The following is a 22,814-nucleotide window of genomic DNA, read 5'->3' on the forward strand; positions in this document are numbered from 1 at the left end:
ACTCAACTTTGCAGCGATGGATTAAGCTTTAAAGGCCTCACTAGTTACCCATTGTGACTGTGTTGCCAGTTACTGTAAATCCAAATTTGCTTAAGCGGTTTGAACTCAAACCAACCAAAAAAGTGAGCAACTAGCTGCCACTTTGAGCTCCCCAACCTCCTGCTAAACCCAGTCCTTTAAAATCCCTTTTCCCCCCTGTAGTTCTTTAATGACTTTCTGTTCTGTGCACACAGACAGTCATGGAGGTAGCAAATGTACATCCAACAGACCCAGAAAGACAAAGAAAGGTTGATCATAGCCTCGAGGTTTGAAAACAGAATTAGCCAATCTCTCAAAGAGAAACACCTTGTCCTTCCAGTGAACGTAGATCCACACATCCAGTCAAAGAAAGCAGGTTTAAGTCATATAACTAAGGTTTCATCAGTCATGTAATCCCAGTTCATAACCTGCTCTCACTGTACAAATTACACTATTGACAGAGTCTGATGCACATGTAGAGATTAAGTTTTTGCCATGCTTTTTTACAAGGTGATCTTAAAAACTGTCACATTAAGACTTAGAACCAATAATTTTAAGGATTTAATGCTTTAATGTTGGCGCAGCAGATTACCAAGGTCATTTTTCATGCTGTACTTAATCTCCTTTCTGTTACACACCTGTGCTTTTCTAGTTTTCTGGCCAGAAAGTCTCACTGTTGTTCTTAGTGAAATCCTGCAGAACAGTTTTGGGTCCGTGCTGGGCTTTTCTAGGCTGGAGAGGAGCAGCACTGAGATAATTGGACACTCCTGTGGTGTCATTTCCTCTCAAAGTGGACTGGAAGCACAGTTGATTTCCAGATGACCAAAGTGTAGGAAAAACTAGCTCACTCTTTTTTTCTGAGAGTAGACAGATGTTCATACTGAATGGACATGCTTTATTTATAGCTCCAGGGGATTTGAAAAGAAGTGACGTGACCTTGAATTCATTTTAGAAAAATCAGGCAGTACATTTTTACTTGAGGAAAGGACAATGAATATTTCTGCAGTTTCAGGAATTTCTTTGATGTTTGTACTCGATATGATGAAAAACAGATTTAGGATTGTTCTGTTGCCAATACTAGTATCGGAAAATGCCTGTGATACTACCTAAAATGTGGGACTAGGTGTCAGCAAGTAGACAAGTCCATGCGCTGATCCCATGTAACATACTGGTATTGGATCCATACTCGGAATCGGCTGATGCACAAAGTTCAGGTGTCAGAATCGGTATCAAGAAAGAAAAAATGGCATCGGAACGTCTCTCTGATTTTACATCTCTTCAAAAGGGATTTTAATAAATATTTTTAAGTTTCTGTAATCACTTAAATGCAACGGTTTTGGTCTCTTTCATGTTCTGCTTGTTGTTGTGTGATCATCCTTGAGCACACGATCTACAGTGCATGACTTGTGACCTGCGTTCTTGGTATTGGCCTGTTGTATCCCTGGTCAATCCCTGATTCTTTTTAATCACTAGTTCTGTGTTCAGTTATCGATCCTTCTCTGCCCAACAACAACCAGCCAATTAGTTTAACCAAAGAACGGTCAGAGTCCTGTCAGATCATGTCTGTGTTTGCTTTTTGTGCCCCTGGAAATGAATCGTTCATCCACTCGCTCGCCTGGAGAAGAAGCGTTGGGGGTGGCATGCTCGGCCGTGGCTGCGGCTATTGATTAGTGCTCTGTGTGTTGTGTACTGTGATGATGGGTTGTTACACCAGCAATCCTACGGCAGTTTGACCCAGGTCCTCCCACACGTTGACCCTGCACAGAGCACAACAGCAGGGATGTGAAACACACATTGCCAGATATCTGTTTCTCTCCAGCTGAATGAATCAGCCTCAGTGTGTCACAGCAGGAAGCCAAGCCAAATATTCTTATGCACTGTGAGTTTGATCGAGTTCACTTTTTGTCACGAAGACAAAGCATTTCCTTGTACGGGGTAACTGTGGGTTTTAAAAGTCTTTGAAAAGCAAATCTAGTTTTCTCAAAAAAGTAAAAAGAAGACCCTATAAGGAATTAAAATGTCTAATTTAATTTCCAAGTCTTCAATATTTTGTCTTTCCTGCAGCAATAATTTTATCTCCAAAATGTTTTTGTATCCAATTGAGAAGACTTTTTAATCTATTGAATTTCAGTCGGCACTATCAGACCTGTAGCAAACACTGTCACTGTACTGCTAGCTGCTCATCGCGGTCCACTTTAATTTAATTTAATTTTAAAAACGTGATATAATGATACATGATTGGACACCATATCGTCTCTGCTGATTATTTTTTAAATACTTTTTTGGCCAGCTGAAGAGTAGACAGTAAAAGGGGTGGAGGGAGGGGACGGCAGTCAAGCAAAGGCAGGAGGCTGGAATCAAATATATACTAATATTACGTGGTGGTTTGCAAAAAACAATCTGCAGTCAGCAAAATGTGCAGGTCAAAAATTACAGACTGAGATGCAATAACCTCTGGTTTTGAGGTTACTGAAATAACAGTGAGTAGAGGTTCTGTTGTTGAAATGGCATTACATTTGGTAAAGAGAGCGTTATGACTTGTTTAGACCTGAAACTCAAAGTTTAGTACTTGGCATTTGACTGTGGACAGTCTTGACATAACTTCACTGCAAAGACTTGAAACATACTTGTGACTGACAAAACAATGACTTGGTCCCATCCCTGGTATCTAGTGCAGTCAAAACCAATTTGTTTGCTAACAAAAAAAATGAACAATTGACAGGGGTTTTGATCAATAACTAATCATTTCACTAATTTCTTAAGCAAAAAAAAAAATAAAATAAAATAAAAATTCACCAGTTTGAGCTTCTCAAGCAGCTCGATTTTGCTGCTTTTCTCTGTTGTGTATCATTATGAACTGGATGCTTTTGGGTTTTAGATCGTTAATAGAATAAAACAAGCAATTCGAAGATGTCACCTTGCCTCTGGAAAATAATAATAGGCATATTATCCTGTTGTTGTTGTGACTTTTTACAGATTAAACAATAAAACAAAAAGATAGTTTTCATCTCTAGTGGAAGTTGTTAGTAGTTACAGGGCCACCTGCATTAAATCGTTTCTTTTAGCATTTTTAAGAGTCCTGTCATTTCTGATTAATGCTGCCACTTCCTATGCCTACAGTCATTCAGTTTGAGCATACCATCTGCCTCTTTTCTACTTTCTCCCAACATTTATTTGATGAGGGTCGTAAAGTCCTGCTTCCCATCATGCCAGCTGATCATTTTTGCAAAGATAGCGTGACATACAGTCTGTAATGTCCTGCAGAAAAAAAGCAGAGGAACACAGAGTTCTAATATTCATTAAAACTCGCGTTTTGTGCGAACACGTTCTTTAGCTTTTAAAGCTGGTGAAGGAGCGAGACAGGCTGGCATTATAAAAGATTGAGTATGTTTCAAATAAAACTTGAGACATTTGCTGGTTTTCGGTCTGCGGGGCAGGACGCTGTCGGGACACAATCAGACTGGCACTGTTTTTATTCTTTCAACACTTTCTGAAGAACATGATTACCTTTGTGAACACCATAAGATTCATTGGTGCTGTTCCCTTTAATAGTACTGTGTGCTTGTTTTTCACATTGTGTGAGATTGCCGCTGCATGCATTATTGGTATTTGTTTTTATAAATGGAAGGAGCACTCTTCTCAGATTTGATGCCACGCTCTAAGTGAAGAAAAACAACAAAAGAAAACAACAAAGAGGATGCAGATTGTGTTGCTTCTTCTGATGTGTGAATATTTTCCAGTATGAGATGCTTTAATGTCTGGCATATTACTCACCAGTAATCAAATCTCATCTCCGTGACCCATAGTCACTGTTTTCTCGAAACAGAAGGACATTTAACGTGTATTTGAACAAAATGTCCTTTATGGAAAACGTTGTTTGAGCATGAGAAATGGCTGGAGCTCTGTATTCTTTTGAGGTGTCTATAATGAGCTTTTGAGGTCGAGAGGATTTTCTGCTGGAGGCCTTGTCAGAGGTAATCGGATTCATGTTGTCTATTTCTCACCGGCTAATGTGAGCCCACCTCTGGAGAGCGAGGAGTCTCATCCAGTATTGATAATAGAGATGACATCATGTTACTGTGAAATCCAGAGAGGGGAAAAAAATCAAATCCTGCACAATCTGTCCATCTTTCCACAGTTTGCACGGACGGGACCTGTTTGTTTTATTCTGCTCAGGATAATTGAATTTCATGAACATCTTATTGTTGAAAGCACTTGAGTCAAGTATACTTGTATACTATCAGCAGGAATTAGTTTTCAATTTATGTCAAGAATATATGAAGTGTTCATATGTTGCAGCTCTGTGATGATGACATGAAAAAAACATTCATTTCTTTTTGAAAAAGATCAGGCTGCTTGGCTGGCAAAATAATGACAGCAGCTGAACCATTAGGAAACACGGCTCATATGAATATTGAAGACTAGAAGATAGAAATCAAAGTGTCTCTTCATCTAGGTTCATTTCCATAACAACACGGTGGTGAGAGATTTACATAGATAGAGTTTCTCTAAATTTAAACCTATATGCAATAACACTTTTTTGCCATCCTAGCAGAATTGCTATAGAATTGCTCAATTAGTTCCAGACTGAAATATCTCAATATTTATCAGATATACTGCAGACACATTAAATCCTAGTGACTTTGATCATCCTGTGACTTCTCCTCTCACAACACCTTGAGGTTCACAGTTTTGCTCTTACTGAAGTATCTCAGCACATACATCATGGATTGTCCAGATATTCAGTAGAGATTTTTGCTTCCCCCATCAGAATTGTAATAGCTTTTGGGGTGTTTCTGTATCTCAGCTGGTATCTCAGCTGTCCTCTGCAGCGGCCGCCAGTTTGACTCCCACCTCCTCATTTGCTGCATGTTATCCCGTCTCTCTCCTCCCCCTTTCTTGTCATATCGTCAGCTGCCTCTATCAAAAATAAGGCAAAAAAATGATTCCTACGGGCCTTGGTTGCACTTCATATATATAGTGCTAATTAGCAGGTTAGCAGGCTAATATGCTAATATTAAGCCTGTTAACATGGCCAGTCAGGACTTTTCAAAGGTCACAGGGTCCAAATGTCACTCCAGACCCAGCTCATATGTTGTGTTATGAATACAATATGAAGTGTGATGTTTTATATTTGCTATTTTTTAATATCTGTGATGTTGAATATAAAGTATAGCTGTTACGCTGTGAATTGTCTCCAGCCCCTGTCCCCAGATGAATATGGTTTTAATGGTATCACTGTCACGGTGACGTTACCAGCTGCACAGATTGGTTGTGTGTTGCTGCTGCAGACTTCCAGCATCAAAGTTACACCAGAGACTTTCTACAGCTAATGTAATTCAGTTGTAAGAATATGCCTGAGCCAGAAATAAATACTCTCTGTGCCATGTCTGGCTTGGTTTCATGCTGGCCGGTCATGTGACATAAATAAAATTGCTTGTTGTATGTATGTTGCTTGAAAGTTTTTATTGAGTTGATTAAATGTTATGTGTTTTATCTGCAATCATTCCAGACCTCTTTCCTTGATTAAAAATCAGATGCAGACATTTGAATGACAAGTTTGAGAACCCCCGTTTTAAATTGGCCTGTTGTTTGTTCTGCTTTGTGATGTCTATATGCAAATGATTTACAAAGATCTCTGATAGATGGAAATGTTGCTCAGTTAGATAAAATTAAATTTGTTCTCGGTGTAGTGTGCTAATTTTTGTCTGATTCTGACTTTGAGTTATTTTTTGATCCAGCACCTGTAGAAGGTGTTTTTGGGATGTGTGCACTCTGCGTGGTCTCGCATCGTCAGTGTGAGCATGTTGGCGTGTTTTCTTTTTGATATTCATGACTTTATTTGATTAATATAAACCAAGTTCCCTTTAAATGCTTCTAAACTATTTGTAGCTGTGTCGCTGCGGGGAGAGATTCATCACTCAGCTTTGCAATTACATTTGTTTTTCTTCATCTCTCACTCCCCTGACTTGCACTCTGTCTCATTGCATCAAAGACAGTTTCTTTCTTCCTTGCAAGTCACATTCATAGTCACTTTTTCAGTGGCAGTTTGGGAGAAACACAGAGTGTCAATTTCAAAAATGCTGTCTTCTCCAGGATGTGTTCTTATCTATTAAACCTGCGTTTCATCTACTGGCATCATTCAATCTTTAATTTAGGAGGAGTAGCTGCAGGGGAAATGTCAATCTTATTGTTTAGCCGTGTGGTGTATGTGTGTGTTAATTGCTTGCTTGTCCTTAATCCAGTCTAATCAATAAGCTATCATTCTCTTTGCCTTCAGCTATACCAATTTAATTACATCTGAGTTTGGCGCTGTGTTGCTTTGCTATCAGTCCTCTGACCGGCATGTCTGCCCTCTGTTTATTTTGCAGATGATGAAGTTCGCCTGGGATAACTACAAGCGCTACGCCTGGGGCAAGAATGAGCTGCGGCCTTTGACGAGAAACGGGCATATTGGCAACATGTTTGGTGAGTGTCAGCGTTTGGCTCGAGGCTCAAGAGGCCCGAAAGGTCATCTTGTTTTTTTTTTTTTTTCAAAGACCTATTGACCTTTTTCTCTAAAAAGGGTTTATACACGGACAGACTTAAACTAAACCGATGGATAATGAAAATGTTTAAATTGTTCCAGGTGAAGAATCTCCCTGTAACATTGTAGATTTTTACCAGCCTTAAGACTTGGGATTTAAAACTAAAAAAATGTATCTAAAACGGAAATAAGAAGATTAATTTATAAAAGGAATAGGCCTGGATCAATAATGTCTGACATGGATGATCAACAACAGCTTTCTACAACAAACTCTCACAAGCTCACAAACTTTTTATTTTTTTCTGGACATTCACTAACAAAAACAAGGAAGGAGACAAGAGCAGAGTTTAGTTGAGCTGAGGTTTCTAAAAGTTTGAGAAACAAGTGAAAAGTAAAGCAAGGCTGATGATCAAATTTCTGTTAAAGAAACTGCTTTCCTCAAGTGGAATGGAAGCACATCGATTTCCTTGTAACTAAAAATTTGAATGGTACATAAAGGAGAAATATATAAGACCCAGGTTTTCAAAAACTGAATACTGCAGTCTGGGTAGCGAGTTGGAGCCACAGACAGTATATTAAATAGGATGAAATCCTATTTAATATATGATGTATGGTTGAAGCAAGTTGCTTCCCTGTGCAGACTGATGTTCAGTTATGTCGCCTGCAGGTTGCAGGGACACTGAACCTACACAAGCGCATGATGAGCGCAACATTACAATATGACAAGTGATGATCAGCTGTTTATAACAGTCACTTATCTGTCATTGTAAAGTTAAGTCTTGAAGCAGTGCCCTGAAAATACACACTGTGTATTGTCCAGTGACTGCCTGCATTTCTCCTTTAAAGTGCAAAAGTTATATTCTGCATCATGCAACACTGATAATGTGTGAGCAAAACAGATCACAAGGAAATTAGTCTAGCCATGTGAGGGAAATCAAACAGTGCAGGCTGCACTTTAAGCCGCCTTTAAACCGAAACTGACAGCCAACTCTCTTCAAAGTAAAGAAATCAGTGAAGCAATTTGAAACCCTTATTTCTGATGTGTGGATGCTGAGGACCAGATTTTCTTATAATTAGACATTTTCCATGGTGATGTTATCATTCAGAGGAGAGCATTGGGTAAGCAAAGCATTGTGATGGACACTAAAATGGTTAGTTGCATGGCTTTGTTGAATACTTCATTCTGATTGGTCAATGAAGGCATTCTGCAGTCTCATATGAATAGCAGACTGCTGCTATGGACAGAGTTCTGATCATAGCCTCTGGAGGACTTTCAAGAAGCAATAAATTAATTTAGAAATCAATGAGAAAAAATCAATATTCATTTTAAAATCAATATGCTGAGTCCAAATATTGATTTCTTTAATAAGAAGTCATGTAGTAAGTGGGATAATGTACATCATTACTGCAAAATAAACCCCGACAGGACTAAATCATTAATTATCTGTGTATTACTCTTCGTGCTGAGCTTTAACTTTGCTGTTTTGCCACATTTGCAGTAGCACTGTCGGCTTAAAAACTGAAAGCTAAAACAAACAGTGGATTTTTTAATAATTCCACCTCTATTCCAAACAAATTACATCAAAATATTCTATTCTGTATCCATTTTTAGCTGTCAGTTGAAAGGTAACATGTCTCACCTGTCTTTGCCTCAGTGAGCTTTTGTCACCACAGCTTGCTTGCCTTTCACTGATCGTGGGGAACCTCACAACCTGCCAGGGGCGTCCCAGTCTCCAACAGCCTCTAATTGAGGCCAGATCCAGAGAGGTCCTCAGGTCCTCTGCAGTGGAGCATATCAGTCAGTTCACGCTGCAGAGACAGAGTGAAATCCCATAAAGAAACCCTTTAATAAAAGGCGGATCAGCGCTTAATAAGACTTGGACGGGTACTGTCTTCCTCCATCACATCTATAGGGATTCAGAATTATTAAGGACAATGATGCAAGCTCTCTTGAAAATACAGTTTGTGATCCCGTCGCTGCTCTCATTCCCCCAAGGTGGCCAAGTTCATAGCTGAGTCCTTTTGAAGCACTGTCCTTAAATCATGTGATAGGTGTTTCAAAGCGACCAATCCAGATTATTTTCTGATGAAATCTACCAAAAGAAATTATACAAACCCTGATTTTGCCTGAAGTTTGCAGAAACATTTTTAAAGTCAAAGCTTCAATCCATGAAACTGCTCCATTCGACATAGAAAGAGTTTGTCATTAAACAAAACGGGGTGTTTAGTACAAATGCAAGTGTGTGTGGGTTTTTTTGTACTAGAAAGATTGGTTAGTGAATTGATTTGTTCTCTCATCCTTGATAGTCAGATGCAGAGCTTGAAATTAACTTTTTTCCCCGAATACTCCCAGACCCAGTCTCTTTGTGTCCCATGTGCTATTTTTATTGTCCCCCTGGACAAGGGGACATCCTTAATTTTGAGTGCTGGTTAGATGTACGAAAAATAAGCTTGTGTGGAAATGGTAATAATTATGTTTAAGTTTGAACCAAACTGTTAATGAGTTTGCATTAAGAAAATAAGAGGATAGATGATGTGAAAGTGGATTTGACAAAGCCTAGTAGTACTTCAAACAGACATTTGACCACTTAAGTGGAATGAGATGATAGTGTCCACATAAAATAGACATCATCATCATTTCCCACAATTTACGTCATCTTTTCTAGTTGAATACGCCCCATAATAATCAACAGAACGCCTCCATTTTTACATAAGTACATTTTTATTGACATTTAGTTATCTTTTCACTAACGAACACCATACATTTCCTGCATCAGTCATCAGAAGACAGAAATTATTTCAGAAATAATTGAATAACAAGGGCTGAAAATACAAGAAAGCCAAATCGATTTTCCCACTCGCTGCTATTTATTGTAACACATTTGTTTGATTGAATTGACTTCTTCCAGTTAAATTGGGCGGATGTTTTCCTGCAGAAGCCTACGTTTTTGAATGGCTTTTTAACATGCTCTAAGGAAAAGAGATCAGTTAATGTCTCAAGATGGGTTATCAAGGCGTCTTCAGTTTACACCACTTTTGATGTAAAGCATCATTAGGATAGAATAACAGTTAAGGACATTGAAAGCTAATGGGCTGTACCGTTGTCAATACTAGAACTTGAGGACTGATAGAGACAATGATAGAGGCAGTTGCTCTGATTTGTTTGTGTTAAAGCAGAAAGTAGACTTCAAACAGCCATGAGCATTGATACCAGCTTGTTAATTTGATGTGGCGGCACATTAGCAAACAATCAATTATATATTAGTTAAAGATCCAGCACAAACAGAGCAATATCAGCATCTCACTCGAACTTTTCACAAGCTGTGCAGCTCCAGTTTTAGCTGGTTTGGTCAACTAAAACTGGATTTATACGTGATGCAGGGGGTTACCAGCAGTAGACAGACATCTCTGCTTTAGATTTAGATTTATAGCTCAGCATCTGATTTTACCCACTGATATCATCACTGCATCACCGCTGTGACGAAGAGTGATGCTGAGGCTTTGATCACACAGGATGTGTGTTACTGAAAAGGATTACTGAGGCTTCCTTCAACTTGCTTTATGCTGCCTTCAATATCAACAATCACCACAGGCATGAGACAGCTGTAGGAGAAAACGCAAACAAGCTGAGCAGTCACAGATACCACATAGATACCAGTCCACATGGTATCTCCATAGAGACCTAGATTTTATGTGCACAGGCTCTGAGAGACATGTCTCGGTTTCTTTGGCTGGCTCAATACTTTTTTTCTCGACCAGGCACTCATTTACATGAGCTGTCTCCTGCTTTGGCTCAGTAAGAAGCTTGTATTAGGCAGAGGGAGTGGTACACACACATCATTTTAAAGGGATATTTCACACCAAAGTCAAAAATACAAAATTTTCCTCTTACCTGTAGAACTGTTTATCCATCCGTCCAATTGTTTTGGTGCAAGTTGCAGAGTTTTGGAGCTATCGGTCATAGTGATGACTACCTCCTGTTGAATATATTGGAAATAGATGTTACGTGTACAGTGGCATGAGGCTGAAACTGAACTTCAGTTTAGTGGTTAAAGTTTTATGTCAGTCGATGCTGATGCACATCTATCTGGAAAGCTTGTGTAGTTTGTGTAGTGTCACTTGTGTAATGACATCCTCCATCCAGTGTGAGGCCCTGTAGGATTGTGGCCTGTGACATTCACATGTGCTGCAGATAGTGCTGAGAGGTGGCCCTCATTTCCCATGATGCACTGTTGGCATTGCTGCATTGAGTTTAAGTTTGCTATTTTCTGTTACTTTTTTAGTGTTTGCACTGTGTTTGTTCAGAATATGGTGGTTTATTGTGGCTTATGTTGGTAACTCTGATTTTTGTGCTGGTTTGTTGCACCATGAGTGAGGTAGCTAGTACATGTGTTAAAAAAGACTGAAGAAAGCAGCTAAAACATGTAGTAAGATACAAACTTGTGTGTTAATTCTCAGTGGGATCAGCTGTACTAGCAAACCTTTCAGATCAGAGCAGTGGCTCAAAAATTAGGGGACTGGGAGCCCCAGGGGTCTGTGGTACTCTGCCATGGAGTTTTTGCATTGATTCTTTTAAATGATCGGAATATAAAACACGTTTATTTTATTTTTCATAGTTTAACAAATAGTAGTCATGGATTATGTTCTGATCTAACAATCTGTAACTCTTAATAAATTTCCCTCACGTCCGCCACACGTCACCCATTAAAGGCGGAAACCAGCTTTCTCTAATCCAGGGACATATATGAAGGGGCCACCAGTATATTTTCTATCTTGTCAGGGGTCCTTGGCTAAGAAAAAAAAAAGAGAGCCTCTGCACTGCATCACAATAGCCCTGAAAAAACAGGACTCATTTCGGATGCTGCTTGGCCTCATGTAAAGGCTCTAGAGCCATTTTGTCCGTGCATGTGAGTTATGAATCGACTTTTAATAGAAAGTGTCAGTTTTTTCCCACAGCAGATATCTCACGTTGAAGCCACACTTTTCAAATAACTCTGCTGTTGGGGCCAAAGGTTTCTCATAATGGATAGTGCAGTCCTCAACTTCTGGCAGCTAATTGCCATCTTTATCTGTGCAGTGCAGCTACCCACTGAGCAGTGTACCTTAATGCAGATCCCAGCGATAATGCAAACAATAAAAGCTGGGACAGAACAAGCTATTTGTCACTGGCAGTAGAGAAATAGTTCAGTCTACAAGTGTGGGGGTTGGGGGGACGACTGCATGTTTAATCCCATAAGCAAATATTTCCATTCTGTGTAAAGCTGGCATCATTTCCTGCTCCTAACCATCCTTGTTCGCTGCACAGTGTATTATCTATGAGTAGCGAGCGAAGAGGGAGTCAGAGGGAGAGGAAGGGAGAAAGGGCATCATGCTAGCGAGTAAATGTCACATTGTGAATGGTGGTGCAGGAAGCCAGGTATGAAATTGGATGCTGTGTTCTTTAATTTAATCCCCAGAGTAAACAGTGATGTGGCGAGATTGGATCTACAGTTAGCGTTCGTATCAGAAGCTTGTCAATATGCCGTGAGTCACCAGAACATCCCTTCTGTTCGACACTTAAGACGCACAACACAAGCCACAGAAAGGCTGGCTGTACCTCACTCTGTACTCCCCTTTTCTGGCACACTTTCATTTTACTATAATCTTCCTTTGAGTCTTTCTCTCAACCCTCCATCCCCTTCTATTTTTACTGTAATCCCCCTCTACTTTCCTTTGTCATGACCCTTAAGGCTGAAAGCATCTCTCTTTATTCTTTCCTCCATACGAAAGTTGGTTCTGGTGGACTTTTTCTTTTTCCCTTTTGTCATTTAAAATACATGTCTTTTAGAGCTTATTAAAAGTTTCTTTTGCTTCGGGCAGTTAGAAAGAGAAAACTTGGCTATTTACAGTACTTTTAGCAATTCTGCTTCCTTGTGAGATTGTGTGGGAGTTCCCACACAGTGAGGAACACAACCCGATGGAAAAGTTAAAATATGCGCATTCATGTTCTTCTTTCCTCAAGAACAAAACTTACTTTTTGATTAGTAAGCATTATATTAACATACTTTGAAAATGTTGTGTTAAAAGATGGCACTAGAAAACCAGTTTGACGTATTTTACAGATAAATTATTGGGTTGCTGATTGGTTAAAGAAGCTGTTGCTCGTACAAAAATGAGTTCAGCAGTCCAGGTAATGAGTTGGAGCCATAGATGGTATTTTAATTAGGTTGAAATCCTATTTTGTCTAAAGTCTATGGTTTAAGGGGTTTGTTTCTCCACTTCCCTTCCTCCCCAGACTTGAAATTCAGTCATTCTGTAGGAATAATTGCAATTGTAGTCATTGTAATTTGACAATAACAAGCCACTGTAAGTTGATAGCTGTCAGTTGTCTTCCAGTGTAAATTTAAGCCTGTTATCCTTAAAACAAAAACCCGCTGCTCTGAGAATACACACTCTGGAGTTTGATTTCAGTGACTGCCTGTCTTACCGCCTCCCAGACTCCATTGACATATTGCTCAATTTAACCATTATAAACATTTGCTTCTACTAAAAGATTATTAATGATTTCTTACAACTCATAAAGACACACTTGCTCATTTGACATTAATTTGAACTGTAAGTAACGTGACACACAAGTTAAGGGTCGGAACAGAAACTTCAAACGAAGACACAGCGGCTGTAGCGTCGTTGTCAAACTTAGCATTGAGACATCTGATGATATATCATGGTCATTTTATGATTTATTATAGTAAATATATTACAGATTTATCCTTTAAATATCAAATATCGTCTGATAGCTCCACCATGTCTCCTGCCCCCCTTTTATTTCATTACATTACTTCATGTCCGGGTAATCATGTCAGATATTGGATCTCCTGGAGCATTATGAAATTAAGAAGAGAAATGTGATGAGATCAAGGTCAGGTTCCTCATTTAGTGCGACTGATGACAACATTTGTTCCATTTTCCTTGTCTCCATCTTCAGAAATAGTCCTTAGATCTGGTAAAATATGACAGAAATAAATTAAGTTTATTTTATTTATGAAGGGCCAATGCACATTAATTAACATCAGCAGTTAAGTCCATAAAGTAAATCCACCAGATTTAGTTTTATAGGCTAATTTTCACCTGCAGTCCCTCGCAGGTTGATGGCATGTAAAAAAAAAACAATAAAGAATACATATGAAAACACATAAGCACAAATAGTAAAACAGTGAAATAAACATATTACATAAAAAAACATGAAAGTCAATGCTGTAGATGAACAGCTGTGCCTGTTCCACATTAATATGTATTCTCAGTGGTACCTGAGTGTAAGTACTGCATGATGTGACAGAGGTTGCTACTATTTTGAAGATTAAACTTTTTGGGCTAATTCAAGTTCAGTTTTATTTATTAATAACATGCTGACCTCTGTGTTGTAAAAGCTAATCTTCTTTTGAAGACTGTTTACAGAATGCTGATGTAATGAGGAATGAGTTTATGCAGGGTTTTTGTTTTCTATTAATAAATTCTATCCTTATTCACACTTAAGCTTACAATCAACTGTGACCCAGATGGATGGATTTGTCTTTGCATAGTTCAGTATTTTTTATTTAATATTTAGACGTGTAAATAACTGTACTGTAGGATTAGTGTCAGTATTGGCGCTGATATTATCAGCAGCTTCCACAGTGACTGACATAAATCACAGAGGAAGGTCAATTGGATGATCTGCAGGATGTCTTGCGTGCTGCTATTGACTTTCAGTAATAATAAATCTCTGAGCCGGAGGTGCTTACCGGTATTAAAACTGAAATGGTTTTGTCGAATCTCTGCAACTTTAGGGGTCAACGTGCAGCTTGAGATTTCAGGATAAATTTGGTTGGTTTTAAATTACATTCCTTGAATCTCCAATAACTGATTTTTTTGGGGGGTCACTTTGGGGCTGCAGTTAAAAGTTGTGAACATAACACGGGCCTATTGTCATCTTTTAAGTTGACATTTGGCAAACTAGTTAGCAAACAGTTGCTTTACACATCAAATGTAAAACAATTACACATCCAGTATTTACAGACCAGCATTATCACTTATTTAGAGTAATGTTTCTGGTCCTCTGACAAAGTTCAATATTCACTTTCTTTTTAGCTCTTAGGTCTCGACCAACCCCTGAGGGAAATATCTGTCTCTTCAGCTGCCAAATGCTCCACCATGTTCACCAGCTTGTTGCTAACTGTGTTTGTCTGCCGTTTGGTGCTGAACAGGTACAGGAGGTTATTAGAGCTTGTTCACTGAGAGAAAACAGCTGTGTGCAAGGGTGAAACTGACGCTCTGAGGGCTGTAAGATTAAATCTGAACTGCATCTTAAGTACATCATTTTCTCCATTAATCAATTGTTTGGTAGATAAACATTTTTGAAAATTGAGAGAAATGCTGTCACAGTTACTCAGAGCCCCAACTGACTCCTTCACAATGCTTGCTTTGTTCAATCAATAATGGAAACTACAAAAATGCATTAAAATAAGCCAAGAGAAAAGCTGCAAATTTTCATATTTCTGTTTTGCATGATTTTTTTAATTTACTGTTGGGCAGTTTAATTTATAACAAATCATATTTTATGAACTCTTTATATACTTTCTATTCAAAAATCTTAATTTATTAAGAAAATGGTGACTAAAGCTGGCAGATTAATGTAGTGAAGTAAAAAAGTTTGACATTTCCCTCTAGAAAAACAGTGGAGTAGAAGTAGGAAAGTAGCATAAAGAAAGGCCATGACAATAACCGCAGATTTTATTTTGGAGGGGCAATTTTATGTTGAGATCAGTCATTCATCTATTAATGCATCTATGGATCACACAGATCAGGAATGCAGCCTCTGATTGGTTGATAAGTCAGGAACATATGGCAGCTAACAACACGCTAACAACAGGTTTTCAAGTTGGAAAAATGCATAACTAACTAAAGAAGGGGTACAAGGGGGGAGGGGAGCATCAGATTTTGACTGATAATCTCAGTAGGTTTATCACTGCTACATCACTATTGAAACATATTATAGCAGCTTGAATGAAAGTTGAGTTAAAATGATCATTGCATCTGATACTGCGCTTACTGAACGAGTAACCAGCTTGATAGCACTGCTGTATATTACCCTTATACTGCTTTTGTTTTATTTTCAGTCATCTCCCTGCATAGTTTGATTCATCCTCTTTGCTTTTCCTTTTTGTTTTTTTCCCTGAAAAGTCTGCTGTCAGCATGAAGAGGAGAGAAGGTGGGCTTTTGCCATCACAGGTCATTTTGTTTGGAGACAGAAGATGGGCAGGGAGGTATAACAGGGTGAGGGGAGGAGCTCCTTGGAGGAAAAGCCGGGTAGCTCGGAGCAGAGGAAGAGGTGAAGATGTTAGGAGCTTTTTAAGACTTCAGGCTATTTGGAAAGACTTGACTCCCATGTGTCGATATGAACAGATTTAAAAGGGTGTGGGAAAGTGATGAAAAGTCATTTTGGGACACTTGTTAACTGTGCAAGTCTGGCAAGCCAAAAGCCCTCAGTGCAGTGAATTATTTTCAATGTTTGGCTCCCAGAGCTCTTGTGCCCTACTTTTATGGTGTAGAGCATTAACTAAAAGTATCAGTTGTGATGGTTCTATATTTCCAGCTTATCTCAAAGCAGGACCAAATGGAGCCCTCCGCATTGAATTTAAATGATGTTAAACACAAACAGGACATTATCCTTATAAGATGATGTGTAGTACAGAAAAGTACTCATTATTTGCCTAAGAAGATGCCGAGCCAGATCCTTAAAACTACTAAACCACTAAGCAAAGTCAATCAAAAAAAACTTCTTTTTGATCTCTCTTTGTTCTGAATCATTATTACACCAGAGAGACAATTACATTTGTGGCTGTTAAATCTTCCCTTTAATTTAAACGACTACTTAACTTTTCTTCAATTGAACCAGATTGTAGCTGAAGGATTTCCCTGGGAGGGGTAGTTCAGATTATTTGAAGTGGAGTTGCACTGCATGAGGTACTCATTGATAGTCAGTGTATTTTTAGTGTATCAGCAGATGGTGGTCAGTACTTCCCCAGTTTGGAGAAGCAGAGAGGAGTACCAGCATGGATGCTAACCTATGCACAGCTGTAGACTGGGTCAGCAGCAAAAGTAGCTGCTTAAAAAAGGCCCACCTTTAAAAAAAAGAAACTAACAGATCTAGGCAGCAGTGGACCAGCAACTCCTGTGTTCTCTGAGGTAAAATGACTGATTTTGCCAGTGGGACCTGATTGAGCAAGAGAGAGCAATATTTGATATTTCTTATCTACAATATATCTATCAATATATATCTTATCTTCTTCTCTGGTTTCCCACCGGAAAAGGCTGTCTGATGGCAAGGTGAAGTGGTGAAATTATTCTTACTATAGTTTACTTGCTTTTTACTTTGCTTCGCACAATATAAAAGATATACTCAGAAATGACAAATAATATAAAGTGCAGGGAAAAGCAAATAACCCAGAGGGCTTATTTGAAGCCTCCATCGGAATAAAAATGTCACAATGATATTAAACACACACATAAAAAAAGCAGAACAATACAGAAAATAATACAAGTGATGGAAAACTAATAATAAATTCTGTATGAATAGCAACAATAATAATAAAATCAAATAATTATATCAATAAAAAAAACAAAAAAAAATGAGAGTATATGATGTGTGAGGGGATATTAGTTGATACTGTAGTGACCCCTGACTAATTTTTTTAGGTGGCTAAAATACATTTTTTTTGCTGACCCTGTCCACAGCGGCTTATTGCTTAGCTTCCATACTGGTGCTCTTCCCTGCTTCTCCAAACTGGAGGCATGTTGACCGCCATCCACTATATTTATCTCTCACATAATACTTTATACAACCCCACTTCAAATAATCCAAATTATCCCTTTAGGAACTTTGAAAGACTTGTTTGTGTGTTTACAGCATCTTTGTGCACCGTTGTAAATCTTATCCTCACCACTGAATAACCGGAAGGTAATCAGGTTGGACAGATTGTTTATGTTATTAATCATTTATCACCAGAGCTCTATAAAAGACGGCTGTTTTCTCTAATCTGAAAAGAAGGGTGATTCAGTGGAGCTCTGTTGTGAAGGTGGAGAGTTTGTGGCTCTTGGACAGTCTCCGGGATGTGCTATTCTTTTTCCTTTGTTACCAGTCTGGGAAAAAGCTCAAGAATGGGTCCCTCGGGTCGACTCTTTCTACCCGTGTAGTGTCCTTAGTTGTACTTTCCAGTCCCTTTTGGCTACAACAGAGATGTGGGAGGGAGATTAATTGGCCTCCTGTGCTAACCTCTTGTAAAGTAGAGAATTAGGCATGAGGCATCAGAATGGGTTGCATAAAAACTCCTCACAGTCACAGCCCCCAAGATCAAATCTCTTTTTTTGTTGTTTTGCACTCAAGAAAAATATACAGTGAAATGTTAGCAATGTTTGTGATAGAAATCGCCATGGTTACCAGGTTGACTTCACTGAAATTCTGCAACATCAGGGATTCATTTTACAGAGTGATTTCACTCTGGGGGGGTTAGATGTGCTGGAATGTAGTTTTATTACCTTTGAACAGCGCCAGGTTAGCTATCCAGTCTTTGTGCTAAGCTAACTAACTATCAGTTGTAGCTTCATATTAGGGTTGGGCATACTTCCCAAACCCCACCGTATTTTCACAGGAGTCTCCCAGTTTTCATTGCCCTCTCCCTATTTCCTCCCGGGATCACAATTCTCCTGTATTTCTTTCTTTTACTTTCTGACAAATTTTCAAACCTTTTTTTCCTCTTCGTTATTACAGTCTGTCTGGCACTGTACAGCATGTAAAAGCCTCTTCCTCAACTCTTCCACCTGGACAACAATACAGCCACACCAAAAGAATCCCATTTTCCGAAGGAAAGATTTTATGGAAAGGGCCATGAAATCTGTAACATCTGCTGCATCAATTTTCTTTCAGTAGCAGGCCCAAAAATAAACCAGAGAAATGCAGTTTCAGTGTACTCATTATTTGTCTTAGTCTTAGAAAACTCTAACTTTTTGTTATGGAAATCCTCCCTATTTTTGAGGCATCAAAGTTGGCAAGTATTTGGCAAGGCAATATGGACAAAGGTATTTTAACCCAATACCTTAATACCGATATTGCAACAGTATTGTAGGGATAACTATTAATACTTTAACAAAATATTAACACAATGCAAATTTTGATTAGTAATTATCAGTAATGTGAATATAATGACTAATTGGGAAAGGGCAGTAAGCGCTATGAGGGGGATGCCACCCCCCTTGTTTTTTGTATTTTCCCAACCATCAGTTCAGTAATTGTTCTCAACTCCAAATCACAGTAAACTCCGGCCTCCTATCTGTCAAACATCTCAATTACAATTTGGTTTAATTTTCAGAGGTTCAGTGATATAAAATGGCTGCTATCTCATTTTTAAAATTAGCTGCAGTACAATTTAAGAAAGCTGTTAAACGATTGTTTTTTTTTTATCTCTGCAATGTTATCCTCATCTCTCTAAACTTCCCTCTAATAATTAATCATTGTGATTCTATTTAATTACTTTGTGTATTTGAATATGTCTGCTGGTATGTGAAATCCTATCCCCTTTTTGTTTGTTTATCTCCTTTTCTTTCTCATTAAGTTTTTTTTTTACACTGGAGATTGCCCTCATCAAGCCCTTCTGAGAGTTTTTTGCACCTCCATAAAATATTAGCCATTTATGTATATATAAAGTTATATTTTTTTGTATAGGTGTGAACAAATAAATCAGAATGACCAAAATGCATCTTTCTTGTTAATTTGCCACACCTCCATCCCCTGGTAGCAGAGGGGCTGTTTGTGGAATATGTTGGTCTACTCTGCCCCATTCATAATCCTGTATATCACTAATAGAGTTGCAACTAACTATTATTTTGACTGTCAGTTAATCAGTTAATTGTTTCTGTATTAATCTGTGAGTACATTGTTAGTTGGTCTGTAACAGCAGGAGTAAATAAACTAGAAAATATTCAGATTTAAGAAGCTGAAATCAGAGAATTTTAGCTTTTTTCTTCTTTTTTTCCCTTAAACTAATTAATAAATTATCAAAGTAGTTGGCGTTTTATTTAATAATCAGTCAGTTGTTGTAGCTGTACTCACTGATGTTTCTGCAACTTGAATCTGTGGCCCCAACCCTGGTACTGAAATACTAGTAGCTTAATTGCCTTTTGTATTGATTAATGCATGACGCTGTCCGTGGTTCTGAAGTAGCAGACAGATTTGTAATTCAGACCTCTTTTTTCACTCAAACCAGAAACAACCAACATGTATGCCATATCACTGTACAACGATATCCAAAATCTAAGACGATACCCTGTCTCGCTGATATACTGTCAATAAAATGCCCTGCCCTATTTCATTTTTAGCAAACAGACATGATAGTGGTATCGATCTTCACTCTTAAACTCTTGGCAAGAAAGTGAATAAAGGGAATTATTCTTTTAACGAGATCAGAAATCTGAGTAGACCATTGCTGCCAACTTATAATACTTTACTTGACAGTTTTCTCATTTTAGCCTCTAATAGTATGTGTGATATCCAGCCACAAGTACATATCATCAGTTTTGTTGGAATGTGATCATTTAAAAAAAAAAAAGAAGAAGAAGATTAGAAATCAGCTTCATCTCCACTATTTCAGATTTGAGATACTCCTATCAGATGCTGTATAGTAAGAGCTCTCAGGCATCTCACAGTCATTAGGCCCTCTTCAGATTTCCTTTTCTTCCTTCTTTTCAAAAGACTAACTAATTCTTTCTTATTAGAGCTCTCATAGACTATATCACTTTCCTCACTTGCTATGAAGTAAGAAGCCGACCGGTCCCAGAGCCTAAGTGGAGGATTAAAGAGATGTTCGTGCCTCTGTGAACGACGTCATTACCCCCGCGCCTGCATATGTGGGTCACTAACTGCAGCACACGGCACATTAAATGCCGAGCTGAAACCACAGTCCAACAGATGCCGGGACAGGCCTTGTGATTGTGCTGTAAAAAAAACAAAAAAAAAAACAAAAATGGGAGAGCATTACATTAGGTGTCACAGCTGCCCCTCCCTCACTCCAGAGATTTTTCATCAACAATAGATGTCTTATGGGCGTTAAGGGGATTGGCCACATGCTGCTATTCACAATTGCTCTCCAGTTTCTCGGCCCCTCTACAACAAATGAAAGAGTAAAGACCTCTTTCTACGCATGGAAAAAATGGCTTTCTCATTTTTTTTCCGCCTTTATCTCAGGATTATATAATTCTTTCGTTTTTCACTGCTTCCCCCCGCTTTGCCCTCATTTTTCCCTTCCCCTCCTCATCCCAAGAGGTGCAATTAAAGAGCAGAAGGTCAGCGGTTTTGTGACCGGGGAGTTCTCCTGGAATTCAAAATGAGCCACTTCTAGCGACACAGGCTGAACCAGTCAGGATGGCATGCCTGGGGACCATTTAAAAACCAGCGGCGTTTATTAGAAAGTCCCAAGGGCTCTTCAGATGATGTAAAGTGCTGCCAGGTGCTCTTACATGATGGAGAACAGAGGAGGCAGCGGGAGATGGTTTGAAAACTTGATTTAGCTTGGATCGATGGCCCAAATGATGAAGCCTCGGGTATTTATTATTTTGTCATCTCTGGCTGGAGGTGCAATTGAAAGGCGAAATAAATGTTTTATAGAGCAATTGAGGTCCTCAGGGTCCTTGGAGCCCCTCAAAGCAGTCAGAGATTTCCACCAATTTTCGCTGTCATACATCATTATTGTTATAATCTTGTACAGCAAACAAAATGGTGACAGAGCTTCTGAAGATTTCTGCTGAGACGGCACATTTTCAAAGACACTGCTGCTCAGAAGGAACTCATAAGGGACTCACACATCCACATATGCATGTGCACACACGTATTGCTGTTACAACTGAGCGAGACTCAGTCCTGAGGATGTTTTTTCATTCATAGTCAACATTATATTGATATTAGAAGATAGATATAAAGGCTGCATTACAGTAAAGTGATGTAATTTTCTAAACTTACCAGACTGATCTAGCCGTTCTACTGTTTGCGTTTAAGGCTGCAGCTAATGATTGTTTTCTTATTTATTCATCTGTTGATAATTTTCCAGATTAATCAAGTAGTTGTTTGGTAAATAAAATTGTGAAAAATGTCGATCACTCTTTCCCAAAGCTCAGTGCAGTACAATATCGATAAATATTGATATCAATATTTGGTCCTAGTCCACATCATGCGCACAGTGACACAGACAGCAACATCACAGCCATATTCAATGGTCACAAGCACATACATGCTAGCATGTTGTCGGGTTTAAGGGGAGCAACAGACTCCAAAACCAGGATAAAGAGAAGAGAGACCAGTCTACATGGAGCCTGAAGCACTGAGAGGCTGGCTGTGTTGCCAAACAACTGTAAACTTTCAAGCCCTTGAGCCTAACCTAACGTTAGGCTAGCATACTACTGTTGACGGATATAAAAACTGACAGTTCACATCTCACCTCCAGTTCTTGCTGAAGAACTTGTGTTGTCTGCGTCTCCCTGAACGTTTTCTAATCGAGAATTGTTTTTGTTTCCATCTGCTTTCCCATGAGATCACATTAGACGGTGCTCCCTCTGGCACAGTAATATTAATAATTATCACATCTTGAAGAAATGGAGAAGAGGGCAAGAAAATGTGAGAAAAGGCAGGAGGGCAGAATTAGGCAGTAGAAAGGTTCGAAAAGGAAAAGACAAAAAAAACAAGGCTTGGCAGTAACTTGAGTACTTTTAGAGAAAATGTAAAAGTTATTTAATAGTCAGTTTTTGTAACTTTTGAAGAGAAATTTCAAAACGCTTTGTTTATTCTGTCAATTATAGTTTTTACAAAGATAGGAAATTGGAATTGGCCATGAAAATTGCCGTTGGTGCATCTCTACATTCAACTGGCAACCACTTTTATGAACAATTGCCTGCTCTCTTCTCTGTCCACATATTCAGCAGTCTTTTTGCCTCCTATGCAATTACCTCCCAGCGGGCCTTGTGCCTGGTCTTGAAGGGGGGAGCCAGGGGAGTGGCACCTTCCCTTGTCATTAGGGTTAAAAGAAGGGCTACGCAAATGGCTCCTATCAGCGCCTGTCACATTACAGTCACATGCAGAGTGAAGGGTTGTCACCAGCCCCCGGCTTTCCATTTCTACCCCATCCATTTCTGTATCCCATGGGCTCCATCGTGGTGAAGAAGAAATCATCCATCTCCATAGCAACCGGCGCCAGGTGACAAATCAGGATCT

General features: G+C 38.9%; 1 protein-coding gene across 2 annotated transcripts in view; it reads left to right on the forward strand.

Annotated features, from left to right (window-relative positions):
• The window catches only part of LOC146321770 (mannosyl-oligosaccharide 1,2-alpha-mannosidase IA), a 275,021-nt gene that overhangs the window by 111,624 nt on the left and 140,583 nt on the right, over window positions 1-22,814 (forward strand). For both annotated transcript variants that reach the window (XM_084727045.1, XM_084727046.1), the window contains exon 2: window positions 6,390-6,486. In XM_084727045.1, the coding sequence (XP_084583171.1) occupies window positions 6,390-6,486 (97 nt within the window). The remainder of the gene's footprint in view (window positions 1-6,389; window positions 6,487-22,814) is intronic.

The sequence above is a fragment of the Lutjanus erythropterus genome, chromosome 9 (genome assembly GCF_056507025.1).
Source record: "Lutjanus erythropterus isolate fLutEry1 chromosome 9, fLutEry1.hap2, whole genome shotgun sequence".
NCBI lineage: Eukaryota > Metazoa > Chordata > Actinopteri > Lutjaniformes > Lutjanidae > Lutjanus > Lutjanus erythropterus.